The following is a 15,107-nucleotide window of genomic DNA, read 5'->3' as shown; positions in this document are numbered from 1 at the left end:
ATGAAGACCATTCTCAAGGTTGGAAGGTGTTATGAAAGGCTGGTGAAGGAATTTCTGGTGAATCTTTCTGTGGAAGTGGGACTTCCTGAAAGTGTTGAGTTTAGAAAGGTTTATGTGAGGGCTAAGTGTGTTGAGTTCTCTCCTGCTGTAATCAACAAAGCACTTGGAAGAAGTGTTGTTGAATTTGTTGATAAGGAATTGTCCTTGGATGTGACTGCCAAGAAGATTACTGCTGGCCAAGTCAAGAAGTGGTCTATCAAGAAGTTGTTGTCCACTAGAAATCTGAGTGTGAAGTATGTCATCCTTAACAGGATTGGGGCTGTGAACTGGGTTCCTACCCAACATACCTGGAGTTTTTGCTACCCTTGCCAAGTTGATTTACAAAATTGGCACATCTACTGACTTTGACTTTGGTTCTTTTGTGTTTGAGTAGACCTTGAAACATGCTGACACTTATGCTGTGAAGTTGCCAGTCTCATTTCCATCTCTTCTTACAAAAATCATCCTCCAGCAGCATCCTCAGATCATCAGGACTGATGAGGTTGCTATGCCCAAGGGTGTTCCAATTACCCTGGATCATCGTTTGTTCATGGAGCCGCATGTCCCAAACATTGTTGTACCATCTAGCAGGACTTATGCCCCTACACCTGTGAGTGAATCTAGCACTAAGCTCAATATTGCTGAATTGCAGGATGTCTCTAAGGCTCTGCAGGAGACTATCAAGATCAGCACTGCTAGGAAGTTGAAGGTTGATGCTTTGCTCCTCAAGCTTCTAGAGGAAGATGTAAGATCAAGTTTTGATCTAGTAGTACAACTCTATGTTTTGATGATTACAAGTTAACCTTTTGATATGAACAATTGTGGTACTCTAACGTGTTTTTCTGAGTGTGCTATTTACAGGCTCTGACCTCAACTCAATCTCACACAAATCAGAAGCACTGTGTATAAAGAGTGACCCAAGCAACGCTTTCGCATTCACCATGTTCAGTATGAACAGTGGAAAAGCTTCAGAAGTTCTGAAGCTATACAAACTCTGATGTGGACTCAGTCGCTAGAAGCTCTGAAGATCCAGAAGTTCTGATAACCAATAAACACTGAAGGTTCAGATGTTCTGATGGTGTAGAAGACTCTGAAGATTCAGAAGCTGAATAGTGCAAACTCTGAAGTCCAGAAGCAAGAAACTCTGAAGGCCATGTTCTTCCCTCTGAGTTCAGAATCAGAAGATACAATGGTCAGAGGATCTGTGCTTTCCCTCTGACTCTGATCAACCGGCTTCACAAGTTCCTATATGAAGCATTCCCCTGATCAGAAGTCTCCTAGGTTTAAAGGTCGCGTCGCTATCCAAGTACAAAAGCAACTGTACCCTCCTGACGACCTACCTAACGTTCTCAGCCACAGCAGAAGCTGGATTTTCCAGAACTGCCCTCCAACGGTAGCATTTCCCATGCATCGCTCAACCCTAATCCTTGGAGTATATAAAGAGGCTGAAGACTGAAAGAAACGGCTAGAAGAAGCATTCACATACGCGCAAGACATATTCAAAATCTTCTAAGTTTTCTTTCATCTGAAATTCATTGAGTTTACTATTAGCTTTTTAGAAGCAAATCTCTTGTAAACAATTCTTTGATAAACAGTTTGTTTAGTTCCTTTAGGAGATCAAGGCTGATCGGATCCTAGAGAAGACTAAGAGAGTGAATCTTAGTGTGAGCTAAGTCAGTGTAATTGTTAGTCACTTGTAGGTTTCAAGTGCAGTTGTAACTCTTACCTGATTAGTGGATTGCCTTCATTCTAAGAAGGAAGAAAGCACCTTAACGGGTGGACTGGAGTAGCTTGAGTGATTTATCAAGTGAACCAGGATAAAATCCTTGTGTGGTTTTCTATCTCTTATCTTTAGCACTTAAGTTCTCGAAAGATTTGTCAAAATCTTTAAGGTGGAAGTTTTATACTGAAAACGTTATTCAAACCCCCCCCCTTTCTACCGTTTTTCATACCTTCACAGAATGCATGTAGGATGCATAGGAGTCTTAGCAATTATTGATTCTGTCATATTGAACTTTTTCAGAAGTTCCTTTGTGTACTTGCTCTGATGGATGTAAGTAGCTTCTGGTTTTTGATCAACTTGTATTCCTAGAAAGTACTTGAGTTCTCCCATCATACTCATTTCAAATTCAGCCTGCATCATCTCAGTGATCCGGGCCGGTGTGAAAAACAATGGCTGCCACCACCAGTGAAACTCAAAGAGATGGTTACAATGCAAAGCCTCCTATGTTCGACGGTCAAAGGTTCGAATATTGGAAAGATAGACTGGAAAGTTTCTTTCTGGGTTTCGATGCAGATCTCTGGGATATTATTGTGGATGGCTACGAGCGTCCAGTTGATGCAGATGGCAAGAAGATCCCAAGGTCAGAGATGACTGCAGATCAAAAGAAGCTGTACTCACAACATCACAAAGCAAGAGCAATTCTTCTAAGTGCTATTTCCTATGAAGAGTACCAGAAGATTACAGATCGTGAGTTTGCGAAAGGCATTTTCGAATCTCTGAAGATGTCTCATGAAGGAAACAAGAAAGTCAAAGAATCAAAGGCATTGTCTTTGATCCAAAAGTATGAATCCTTCATCATGGAGCCAAATGAGTCCATTTAAGAAATGTTCTCCAGATTTCAGTTGCTTGTAGCTGGCATACGACCTCTCAACAAGAGCTACACAACAAAAGATCATGTCATAAGGGTCATCAGGTGTCTTCCTGAAAGTTGGATGCCTTTAGTGACTTCAATAGAGCTCACGAGAGACGTTGAGAATATGAGTTTAGAAGAACTCATCAGCATTTGGAAATGCCATGAGCTGAAGCGCTCAGAGATGCAAGATCTGAGGAAAAAGTCCATAGCCTTGAAATCCAAATCTGAAAAGGCTAAGGTTGAGAAGTCAAAAGCTCTTCAAGCTGAAGAAGAGGAATCTGAAGAAGCGTCAGAAGATTCTGATGAAGATGAGCTGACTCTGATCTCCAAGAGACTCAACCGCATCTGGAAGCACAGGCAGAGCAAGTACAAAGGCTCCGGGAAGGCAAAAGGAAAGTATGAGTCCTCAGGCCAGAAGAAGTCATCAATCAAGGAAGTCACATGTTTTGAGTGAAAAGAATCAGGGCACTACAAAAGTGACTGTCCAAAGTTGAAGAAGGACAAGAAGCCAAAGAAGCACTTCAAGACAAAGAAGAGTCTGATGGTGACATTTGATGAATCAGAGTTAGAGGATGTTGACTCTGATGGTGAAGTCCAAGGACTCATGGCTATTGTCAAAGACAAAGGAGCAGAGTCAAAGGAAGCTGTTGACTCTGACTCAGAATCAGAAGGAGATCCTAACTCAGACGATGAAAATGAGGTATTCGCTTCTTTCTCTACCTCTGAACTGAAACATGCATTGTCTGATATTATGGATAAGTATAACTCCTTATTGTCTAAGCATAAGAAGCTGAAAAAGAACTTATCTGCTGTTTCCAAGACTCCTTCTGAACATGAGAAAATTATTTCTGATTTGAAAAATGATAATCATGCCTTGATCAATTCTAACTCTGTGCTTAAGAACCAGATTGCTAAGTTAGAAGAAATTATTACCTGTGATGCCTCTGATTGTAGAAATGAATCTAAGTATGAAAAGTCTTTTCAAAGATTCCTAGCTAAAAGCGTGGATAGAAGCTTAATGGCTTCAATGATCTATGGCGTAAGCAGAAATGGAATGCATGGCATTGGCTATTCTAAACCAATTAGAAATGAGCCCTCTGTGTCTAAAGCTAAATCCTTGTATGAATGCTTTGTTCCCTCTGGTACCATATTGCCTGATCCTGTACCTGCTAAAGTTGCTAAACATCCTCTTAAAAAGGGATCCTTCTCTATGACTAAATATCATGCAAATATTCCTTTAAAATATCATGTTGAGACACCCAAGGTGATCAGAACCTCTGGGGTAACTAACAAGAGAGGACCCAGAAAGTGGGTACCTAAGGACAAGATTATCTATGTTGCAGATATCCTTGATAGCTCCACTGAAACACCAATCATGGTATCTGGACAGTGGATGCTCGCGTCACATGACGGGAGAAAGGCGTATGTTCCGAGAGCTGAAACTTAAGCCTGGAGGCGAAGTTGGCTTTGGAGGAAATGAAAAGGGTAAAATTGTTGGTACTGGTACTATTTGTGTAGATAGTAGTCCATGCATTGATAATGTGTTATTGGTAGACGGCTTAACACATAACTTATTGTCTATAAGTCAATTAGCTGACAAGGGTTATGATGTTATATTCAATCAAAAGTCCTGCCGGGCTGTAAGTCAGATCGATGGCTCTGTTCTGTTTAACAGCAAGAGGAAGAACAACATCTATAAGATCAGATTATCTGAGTTGGAGGCTCAGAATGTGAAGTGCCTTCTGTCTGTTAATGAAGAGCAGTGGGTATGGCATAGACGGTTAGGGCATGCCAGTATGAGAAAGATTTCTCAGCTGAGCAAGCTAAACCTTGTCAGGGGCTTACCCAATCTGAAGTTCGCTTCAGACGCTCTTTGTGAAGCATGTCAGAAAGGCAAATTCACAAAAGTCCCTTTCAAGGCAAAGAATGTTGTCTCAACCTCAAGGCCGTTAGAACTTCTGCATATCGACCTTTTTGGACCAGTGAAAACTGAGTCTATAGGTGGCAAGAGATATGGGATGGTTATCGTTGATGACTATAGCCGCTGGACATGGGTAAAGTTTCTAACCCGCAAGGATGAGTCTCATGCTGTGTTCTCTACCTTCATTGCTCAAGTGCAAAACGAGAAGGCTTGTAGGATTGTGCGTGTCAGAAGTGACCATGGTGGAGAGTTTGAGAATGACAAGTTTGAGAGTCTGTTTGATTCCTATGGAATTGCACATGATTTCTCTTGTCCCAGAACTCCTCAACAAAATGGTGTTGTTGAGAGGAAGAACAGAACTCTTCAGGAGATGGCTAGAACCATGCTCCAAGAAACTGGCATGGCTAAGCACTTTTGGGCAGAGGCAGTAAATACAGCATGTTACATTCAGAACAGAATCTCTGTGAGACCAATTTTGAATAAGACTCCTTATGAATTGTGGAAGAACATAAAACCCAACATTTCTTATTTTCATCCTTTTGGCTGTGTTTGTTATGTTCTCAATACTAAGGATAGATTGCATAAATTTGATGCTAAGTCTTCTAAATGTCTATTACTCGGTTACTCTGAGAGATCTAAAGGTTTTAGATTTTATAATACTGATGCTAAGACTATTGAAGAATCTATTCATGTTAGATTTGATGATAAGCTTGACTCTGACCAGTCAAAGCTAGTTGAAAAGTTTGCAGATTTAAGCATTAATGTTTCTGACAAAGGCAAAGCTTCAGAGGAAGATGAGCCAGAGGAAGATGAACCAGAGGAAGAAGCTGGTGCCTCTAACTCACAAACTCTGAAGAAGAGCAGAATCACTGCAGTTCACCCTAAGGAATTGATTCTGGGCAACAAAGACGAACCAGTCAGAACCAGATCTGCCTTCAGACCCTCTGAAGAGACCTTGCTCAGTCTGAAAGGATTGGTGTCCTTAATTGAACCCAAGTCCATAGATGAAGCTCTTCAGGACAAGGATTGGATTCTGGCCATGGAAGAAGAACTGAATCAATTTTCCAAGAACGATGTTTGGAGCTTAGTGAAGAAGCCTGAGAGTGTCCATGTTATTGGAACGAAGTGGGTATTCAGAAACAAACTGAATGAGAAAGGAGATGTAGTCAGAAACAAGGCAAGGCTAGTTGCTCAAGGCTACAGCCAGCAGGAAGGAATAGACTACACTGAAACATTTGCTCCAGTAGCAAGACTGGAGGCAATCAGACTGTTGATCTCTTTCTCAGTAAATCACAACATAGTTCTACATCAGATGGACGTAAAGAGTGCCTTCCTAAATGGTTATATCTCAGAGGAAGTCTATGTTCATCAACCCCCAGGTTTTGAAGATGAGAAGAAACCAGACCATGTGTTCAAATTGAAGAAATCACTCTACGGTCTGAAGCAAGCTCCCAGAGCATGGTATGAGAGACTTAGCTCATTCCTTCTGGAGAATGAGTTTGTAAGGGGTAAAGTAGATACAACTCTTTTTTGCAAGACTTATAAAGATGATATCTTAATTGTGCAAATTTATGTTGATGATATTATATTTGGTTCTGCTAATCAATCTCTATGCAAAGAATTTTCTGAGATGATGCAGGCTGAATTTGAGATGAGTATGATGGGAGAATTAAAGTACTTTCTGGGAATACAAGTTGATCAAACACCAGAAGGAACATATATCCATCAGAGCAAGTACACTAAAGAACTTCTGAAGAAGTTCAATATGCTGGAATCTACAGTGGCCAAGACTCCAATGCACCCTACATGCATTATGGAGAAAGAAGATAAAAGTGGTAAAGTATGTCAGAAGCTCTATCGTGGCATGATAGGTTCACTTCTATACTTAACTGCATCTAGGCCAGACATACTATTTAGTGTTCATTTATGTGCTCGTTTCCAATCAGATCCAAGGGAAACCCACTTAACTGCTGTTAAGAGGATCCTAAGGTATCTGAAAGGCACCACTAACCTTGGCTTGATGTATAAGAAAACATCAGAGTATAAGCTTTCAGGTTACTGTGATGCTGATTATGCTGGAGATAGAACAGAGAGAAAAAGTACTTCTGGAAATTGTCAATTTCTGGGAAGCAATCTAGTCTCATGGGCAAGCAAGAGGCAATCAACCATTGCACTATCAACTGCAGAGGCAGAATATATCTCAGCAGCAATATGCAGCACTCAGATGCTCTGGATGAAACATCAGCTGGAGGATTATCAGATCCTTGAGAGCAATATCCCAATCTATTGTGATAACACTGCTGCAATCTCATTGAGTAAGAATCCTATCCTGCATTCAAGGGCAAAGCACATTGAGGTAAAGTATCACTTTATTAGAGATTATGTACAGAAGGGCGTACTTCTTCTGAAGTTTGTTGATACTGACCATCAATGGGCAGATATCTTTACAAAGCCCTTAGTAGAGGATAGATTTAATTTTATTCTGAAAAATCTAAACATGGACTTTTGTCCAGAGTGAAGATGGATCAGAACCTCTGACTATGATACTTCTTGATCAGAAGATGTCTAGTCTAGAAGGTAACTCAATCAGAGTGTGTGTACCCACTGGTACTGACTCTGAAGCTGAGACAGCAACACGTGTGTCAGTATTTCTGATGCATAGTTCCTTGTGCCCGTGTGACAGTCTGTTATGATTGCGTGTAGATGTGCTTCTCTCCTGTGTGTGATTTGTGTATTTACTGTTACTATCTATCTTTAATTTTCAACCGTTGATCTTAAAGTGCTTTTTGAATCAACAACGGTTATTTGTCAAAACCCACTATACACACACGATCTCGTTCACTTCCGGTTTTTACTCTCGCTCTCTCTGCTTTTCAAAAACCGCTTATTCTCGATTTCTCTCTCGATCTCTCTTCATCTTTCAACCTTCATCTTCTACCTCAAACCTTCAACCGCTTCAAAAATGGTGAGACAAACCAGAAGATCTACTGCAGATGCACCTCAGTTCCTGTAAGGCCCAAGTTTTAACGCTTTGGATAAGTGAATAAAATAAAAGAGTTTATTTGATTAAGATAAATTTGTGAAGGAAAAAGGTTCAGGAAAAGTCCAAGAATTTATCGAAAAACCGATAAGAGTTATAGCACGACTAACATACGCTTAATCCTAGGTCAAAGGTATTAGTGAATAGTTAATTTACGCTTTAGGACACGATGGAAATTAATTCCAAAAATCCTCAGAGAAATGTTAGAACTTCTCTTTTCCGTCCTTAAACAATTATTTCGATGCGAAATCCTGGAAAGTACGAACGTCGAATTCCAATTCTCGGAAGTTTGCCGAAACGGAATCCCTGATAGTTCGAGAAAACCTAAGATCGACAGACGATGAAGACTTTTTCTATTCGGAGCTGCAAAAGAAGATTCCACCCGCGTTCTCCTATTTCTCTCATCATTCCTAATCTTTCTTCAGAAGGAAGTTTTCTCATCCGACGATCACTGCAAAAAGTAGTTTTTCGGGATAATCCGACTTATGCCGATTTTGGATCTTTTGGTTAATTCCAAGAATCCTGTTTTGAGTTCTGGAATTCTGTCGCCAGAACCTATCTTAGAATGCGCAGGAAAAATCGGAATCGCAAAAAAATCTTTTTTCCGCTTTTTCCAAAACCTATAAATAGCTTGAAAATTAGATTTTTGCCAAAAAATCACCCATTCCCTCCCCAAAAACCGTGAGCAGCTAGAGAGAAAGAGAGGATCCGGATTTTCGCGAATCTTTGCCCGTTTTCTTCACCGATCGTTGCTAATCGAAGACCTTGAGGTAGGTAAACTATATCTCGCTTCTGATCGTCAGATCTGTCGACTTTTTCTATGTTTTTCTGAGCTCAAAGTTTGGAGCTTTTTGTAAAATTGTCCAAATAGCTTGATTTCAGTGTCTAAACTTCTTCCCTGCATGCTCCTGAGCGTGTTCTGTGGATTAGATTTTGTCAAATGTCGACGAAATGCCGCCGGGATCAATTTCTACCTTAAATACCCATTTTTCGGTAAAGTCGCAACCTTTAAGCTCTAATCTATCGACTTGGCTTAGTGCTAGTAGGATTTGTCGTCATAAACGTCGTTGTGGACGTCTCCATCCAATCTGTTTTTCAAAAATCCAATTTTGAAATTTTGAGCTAAAAATAATGACCAAACTACCCCTATATCAGTTTTCGATCCGAAAATTTTTCGGAGCTTAGAACCGTCTTAGTTACGGCTTATGTTAACCTAGGAACCAAGTTTGATCGAAGAAAAATCGACCCTCCCAATTAAGGAAAGTGGCCGAGAGCTATACCAAGGGGGGAGGAAATCCGACTTTTTCGAAAACTTGTCTTAACGCGTTAGATTGTCGTACCACGGAGGTAGTAGTGTACTGTGTAACCCTAGGACTCTTTGATTGCTGAGTTCCTGACTCAATGTGTTGATTTCTGTGATTTTGGCTTAAGGTTCTTTTGAGGAGTTTCCTGGAGATCAAGGCGAGGAACGTGAAGGAGGTTGTGAGGAAAACGCTGGAGGAGTTACAAGTGAGGGCTACTCTCTGAATTACTAGATAATGCTTTAGGTGTCGACAAGTTCGACTTGATTTATGTGTTATGCACTTAATTACTAAATGTCTGAATTGTTCTCTGAGGCTTCGGCCGACCTTGTTGAGTAATTGATGCCATGATATTGTGTGCTAAATGATTCACATGCTATGTGCTACATGGTTAACTTAGGATGTGTTGGAATATGATGTTATGCTTTTGACTGAGCTGTTTTATTTGTGCTATTCCACGTGCACCTGAGATTCTGAGGAGTGAGGATTGCGGGCAAGTCATGCCGAATTTTTATGAGATTTTGAGAAAGTTTAGAAGGACGAACGGAGTTCGGACCTTGTTATGTTTTAATGGATCGAGACCTTCTCAGGGAATTATTTGAGATTATGGGATCTCTGAAAACTCTTAGGAAGTATTATAAGATTAAATGAAATCTATTTTATCACGGAAATTCATAAGACAGTAATAAATTTCTAAATCCTTTGAACAATAATAACATCCTTAGATAAGAGCATAGAGCTTGAGTATTAGTTTGGAAATATGAGAAGTGTCGTCGAGTCCAAGTTTTGAGGAAATTTATGAGTTTCAAGTACATTCGTACTCCTTCGCTCGTTGAGCAGGTTATTGTTTGGCTATCTAAAGTTTAGCCGGGAACTATAAGTTTCCAAGTACTTCGGTACCTTTTCGCTCGATGAGCAGGTTATTGTTTGGCTATCTAAAGTTTAGCCGGGAACTATAAGTTTCCAAGTACTTCGGTACCTTTTCGCTCGATGAGCAGTTTATTGATTGGCTATCTAAAGTTTAGCCGGGAACCATGAGTTCCAAAGTACATTCTTCTTCTTTTGATTAATTCATTTTGTCGCAGAATCGACGTTTGCCTTAGGGTAGGCTTTTTAGAGACAATAAGTTAGCTAGAACACGTGACGACGTGTCGAGTGAGGTCGGAGACGTTGTTTGGCTAATCACTTGCATTCATGCACTCATTTTGAGGTTAATACACGGCGGATTACCGGACCTCGGTGGATTCCAAAATGGTCATAAGACCCGGATTTCCATATTTAGGACACTACGGTGGTCCTCAGTAGCAGACGGAATGGCAGACCTACGGGTTCACTGCTGATCTGACTACTTTTGTGTGGTGTAAGAGACGCCCGAGCGGAATGGTCCCACTTTGGCCGGTGTTAGGGCTGACTCGATGGTGTCCATCCTTCTTCCGGAATGCATTTTGTTACCCAGCATTGCATTTCATGCAACATACATGCTGACTTAGTTGCTGAGTGTGATTGGTACCTGTTTATCCTACTTGAGGCATGCTAATTGTTATTATGATCTTTATATTCATTGTGATATATGCAACCCTAGGATGTTATCCCTAAACGTATAAGCCTGAGAGGCTAAATAATTATTACCCTATATATCTGGTTTTATTATTTATATAATTCTTTGGAGTTGACCCTCGCGTCTTCTGTGTGTGTTTGGGCGGACTACGCCTTTGTCAGATGTCCATGGCGGACCGGTTCACGATGGTTCACCCTTCAGGGGAAACTAGGTTGAAGAAGCTTGATCAGGAGGACTAGGGTTCAGGGGTGGTCGACCCCGCTGGCCACCGAGCGACTTACTCGAGTAGGGATTAGTGTAGGAGTAGAGTCTTAGCTCTGACCGTCATTGTTTCTTTGGGGACAGGGTAGTTTTCCGCCTACAGCTTTTTGTGTGGTTCCTCTACGGGGATCACAGAGAGTTGGTTGGGCTAAGAGGTCTTGTTTTAGGCCATCTGGGCTAACTCATTCTCATTTTGAGGGATAGTGTTGCGGACACTTGACTTTTCTTTTGGTTTGTACTTTTGCCTACGGGCGTTACTCTCTTTTACTTTCCGTCACTGGAGGTTTACTCGTGACGTGGTTTACAACTTACAGTGGGGGCTGTAATCATATTGTATATTAGTTCTGTTATCTTCGTTTTAGAGTTTCATCTCTTTCTGTCTTTACTTACATTATCGAAAAAAAAATAATTCACGTTTTTCCGCTTAAGTTATTTCTTTGGTTACTAAAGTGACGCCATCGAAATCGGGGTGTTACATTGTGGTATCAGAGCTTGTCGAGTCTTTCGGGAGTCTTTGGGGAATAGGTCTTCTGTGCTAGGTTGTGTGACTCTGCAAAGAGTAAAAATTGATTGTCTGCCAAGCGATTTGTCGCTTAGAATTGATTGAAGTTATTGCTTAATCATATTGTATAGTATGTTAGATGCTATCCGATGATGAGTACTAACTGTTTGTTGACTAAGCATAGGATGGTGAGCCCTGACCGTATGGCGAAGGCAATAGCTACCATGATTGAGGCAATGATGAATCAGGCTGCTGAGGACGCTTACAGACGCGCTGAGGAGGCGGCACGTGAACAACCTCAACCGCTAATCGAGGCGTCCCAATACCAGCAAAGTAGGTTGGACCGAGCTGGAACTGGAGGACCAGTGAGGTCAGGTTCTCAGGAGTACCGTCAGTTGGGGCCGTATCAGCATCCGAAGGAGAGGGGTTTTACCCCAAGATCTTTTAAGTCTTCGACTACTGCCACTCCAGGGGCAAGAAGCCAATCAGCACACCCAGAGGTGACATGTTTCAGGTGTGGAAAGAACGGGCACTATGCTAATGCATGTCTGGGCCAAGGGCCTCGATGTTTATATTGCAACCAGATAGGGCATCTGGCCGTGAACTGTAAGACGTTTCAGGCGGGACAGTCTGACAACAGGATGAAGGGCAAGTTTCCTGCCATAGCTAGAGGGGCAGAGAAACAAGTGTCATGTTACAGATGTGGGGAAATTGGGCATTTTGCTAGCAGGTGCTCAGCGACTGGACCAAGGTGTTTTAATTGCAACCGAGTGGGACACCTAGCCGTGGTTTGCAAGAAACCCAAGGTTGAACCATCTGTTAACACTGCAAGGGGAAAGCACCCGGCTGCTAGAGGAAAAGTTTACACCATGGATGGTGAAGAGGCTGAGGGAGCTGACGGACTAGCCAGAGGAGAGCGCAAGAACGATGGTAACCTTCTAACTATTCCTTCTCATTCTAGTATAATACGCTCCATTACTCTCGTAGCACTTGCGACGCACCAATTTTACTTAAATTGTTTAAGCATTGACTTTATAGTTATTACGCCTAATAATACTTTATTTGACCGTTGCTCGTGTTTAAACTATAGAAGTTACACGAGGTTTAGAATAACACGTTAAGCCTAGAAAGTAGTTTTGCACCGATGCGTTTAACAAGAAGCTAGAAGCTGAAGGATGAATCTCAGGGAGATTCCGTATGGATAGTATATGTATGATGTCGAGAGCGTGTAGTTCCGTAGCGGCATCATTGAGGATTTAATATCAAGATCTTTGTGACTGCTGGATGTTAGGAACTCATTGACTGTTCCAGTGGGTTTTTCTAAATCTTCACCTTCGATGTATTAGGCCTGATCAACTTAATATTGAGGGGGTGATATTCGGAATCAGAACTGGCAATGGACTTTGATAGATGGATTGGTAAGATTAATTTGATTGGATCGAGGATTAGTTGAGTTGGGAAGTAAAGTTCTTGTTAAGTAATTGATCTCCTTTGGGGAGGAGTTATAGTTTAAGAAATGGATATTCATTTAAGAAGTATTGAAGAATTAAAGGACATTTGAGGTCCAAACGTGGTGAAAGTTTAGGGTTTAAGTCTATGAATTCTTGTCTTAAGTGCGTAGGACTCAAGGTTTGTCAGGTTTTGATCGAGAGACTAAGTATCGGATTGATGGGAGGACGATCTAGTTACGGAAATAAAGAGTTAGTATTACGATTAATACTTGAGGTTGTTATATGTGGACAAATTTCTTAGAGTCTAAGAGTGAATGGAACTTTGTTATGGATTCCGATATTGCATGCTGGGGTTAGCAAGTGAATTTCACTAAGTTAAGTGAGGATTTAAGGGTTAAGATTGACCTTGGGAGGTGAAAATCATGTTCGAATCAGAGATTTAGTGGTGTTGGCATTAATGATTGTAGTTAAACCTCCGAATGTTGAGGGATCGGATGATAAAATGACTAGTTAAGTTTCCTGAGGTACAGCTATGGTTTGATCTTCTAGGGAATAAGTTCGGATTTGGGGGAAATGTTAAGGATTTTAGGTAATTGTAAAGTGGGTCGTGAATAAGTGAAGGTTGGTTTTATGGTTCAAGTAAGGGAAGTCTCGAAAAAGGGGAGATGACAATAATGGATTGTAAGATATTAAGATGGTGATTAGCTTATAAGTTGCTGATGAATGGATGTTAACAGGGATTGGGTCTAGCGATGCACAAGGTATTAAGACTTACGTCGAGTTTTACTTTGAGTGATGACTAAGTAGAAGATTGATTTCATGGTGCGAATGAGGATAGTTACGAAGTTGGAATCGACGTTAATGGACTAGTAGATTCCAAGGGAATAGTTCGTCTATGAGTTATAGAGCGATCGAGTTAAGTTTTGAATCATGAGTGGAGATCGTTATAGAGCGATCGAGTTAAGTTTTGAATCATGAGTGGAGATCACGAGGACAGGTTGAACATTCACTCTGGAATGCCCGAGGTGTACTGAGTTTAAGCAGAATTTTTGGACGAACAAAAGTAAAGGATCAAGTGGTTAAGGTTGTGCAATTGCACGTAGCGTCAACCAATGTTATTTCCAACATAGAACCGACACGCGTGGTCGAGCAGGACGACATAGAGCTTAAAGTACTTGTTTGACCAGAAGGGGTTGAACATGAGACAACGACGCTGGATGGAATTTCTCAAGGATTACGATTTTACCTTACAATACCATCCTGGAAAGGCTAATGTCGTTGCTGATGCATTGAGCAGAAAGATGCATATCTCATCAATGATGGTTAAGGAGCTGCAACTGCTGGAACAATTTTGAGATTTGAGCTTAGTTGTGAGAGCATCCGAGGGAGAACTGAAGTTTGGGATGATCAAGATCACCAATGGATTGATGGAAGAAATCCGAGACCAACAGTTACAAGATGAATTTTTACTCGGAAAATAAGAATTTAGTAATTCAGGGTAAGGACCCGGAATTCAAGGTAGGGAGTGACAATATCCTGCGATGCAAGGATAGAGTGTGCGTACCTAACAACCCTGACTTAAGGAGGTTGATTATGGACGAAGGTCACAAAAGCAAGTTGAGCATTCACCCTGGAAGGAAAAAGATGTATCAGGACTTGAAGGTGAATTTTTGGTGGCCAGGGATGAAGAGACAAGTGGCAGGATATGTAGCTGCATGTTTAATCTATCAGAAGGCGAAGGTGGAACATCAGAAATCTTCAGGTATGCTACAGAGCTTGGATGTACCTCAATGGAAATGTGATAGCATATCGATGGATTTTGTTGTGGCGTTGCCAAGAACTCAAAAAGGATATGATTCGATTTAGGTAGTCGTGGATCGATTGACTAAGTCGGCTCATTTCATACCTATGAGAACTACGTACAACGTGGAGAAGCTATCAGAGATATATATAGCTGAGATTGTGCGACTGCATGGAGTGCCAACAAGTATCGTTTCCGATAGAGACCCGAAGTTTACTTCACATTTGTGGGGAGCTCTTCATGAGGCCTTGGGAACGAGGCTGAGATTAAGTTCTGCTTATCATCCACAAACTGATGGACAAACTGAGAGAACTATCCAATCATTGGAGGATTTGCTACGGGCTTGCGTGTTAGACAACAAGGGCAGTTGGGATACCCTATTGCCACTGATTGAGTTCACATACAACAACAATTTTCATACGACCATAGGCATGGCACCGTATGAGGCTTTGTATGGCCGCAAGTGTAGAACGCCTTTATGTTGGTATCAAGATGGAGAGAATTTGTTAGTAGGACCGGAACTTCTGCAACAGACAACTGAGAAGATCCAACAGATCTGAGAGAAGATGAAGGCTTCTCAGAGTAGACAGAAGAGTT

The 15,107-nt window shown here is 41.2% G+C and overlaps 1 protein-coding gene across 1 annotated transcript in view; it reads left to right on the top strand.

The window, feature by feature from the left end:
• The window catches only part of LOC130725043 (uncharacterized), a 56,831-nt gene continuing 41,724 nt past the window's right edge, over positions 1-15,107 (top strand). Inside the window, exons 1-2 of the mRNA XM_057576305.1 lie at positions 1-330; positions 434-784. Of these exons, the coding sequence (XP_057432288.1) occupies positions 1-330; positions 434-784 (681 nt within the window). The remainder of the gene's footprint in view (positions 331-433; positions 785-15,107) is intronic.

Source organism: Lotus japonicus, chromosome 6 (genome assembly GCF_012489685.1).
Source record: "Lotus japonicus ecotype B-129 chromosome 6, LjGifu_v1.2".
Lineage (NCBI taxonomy): Eukaryota > Viridiplantae > Streptophyta > Magnoliopsida > Fabales > Fabaceae > Lotus > Lotus japonicus.
This window is presented reverse-complemented; position numbering and strand designations above follow the sequence as displayed.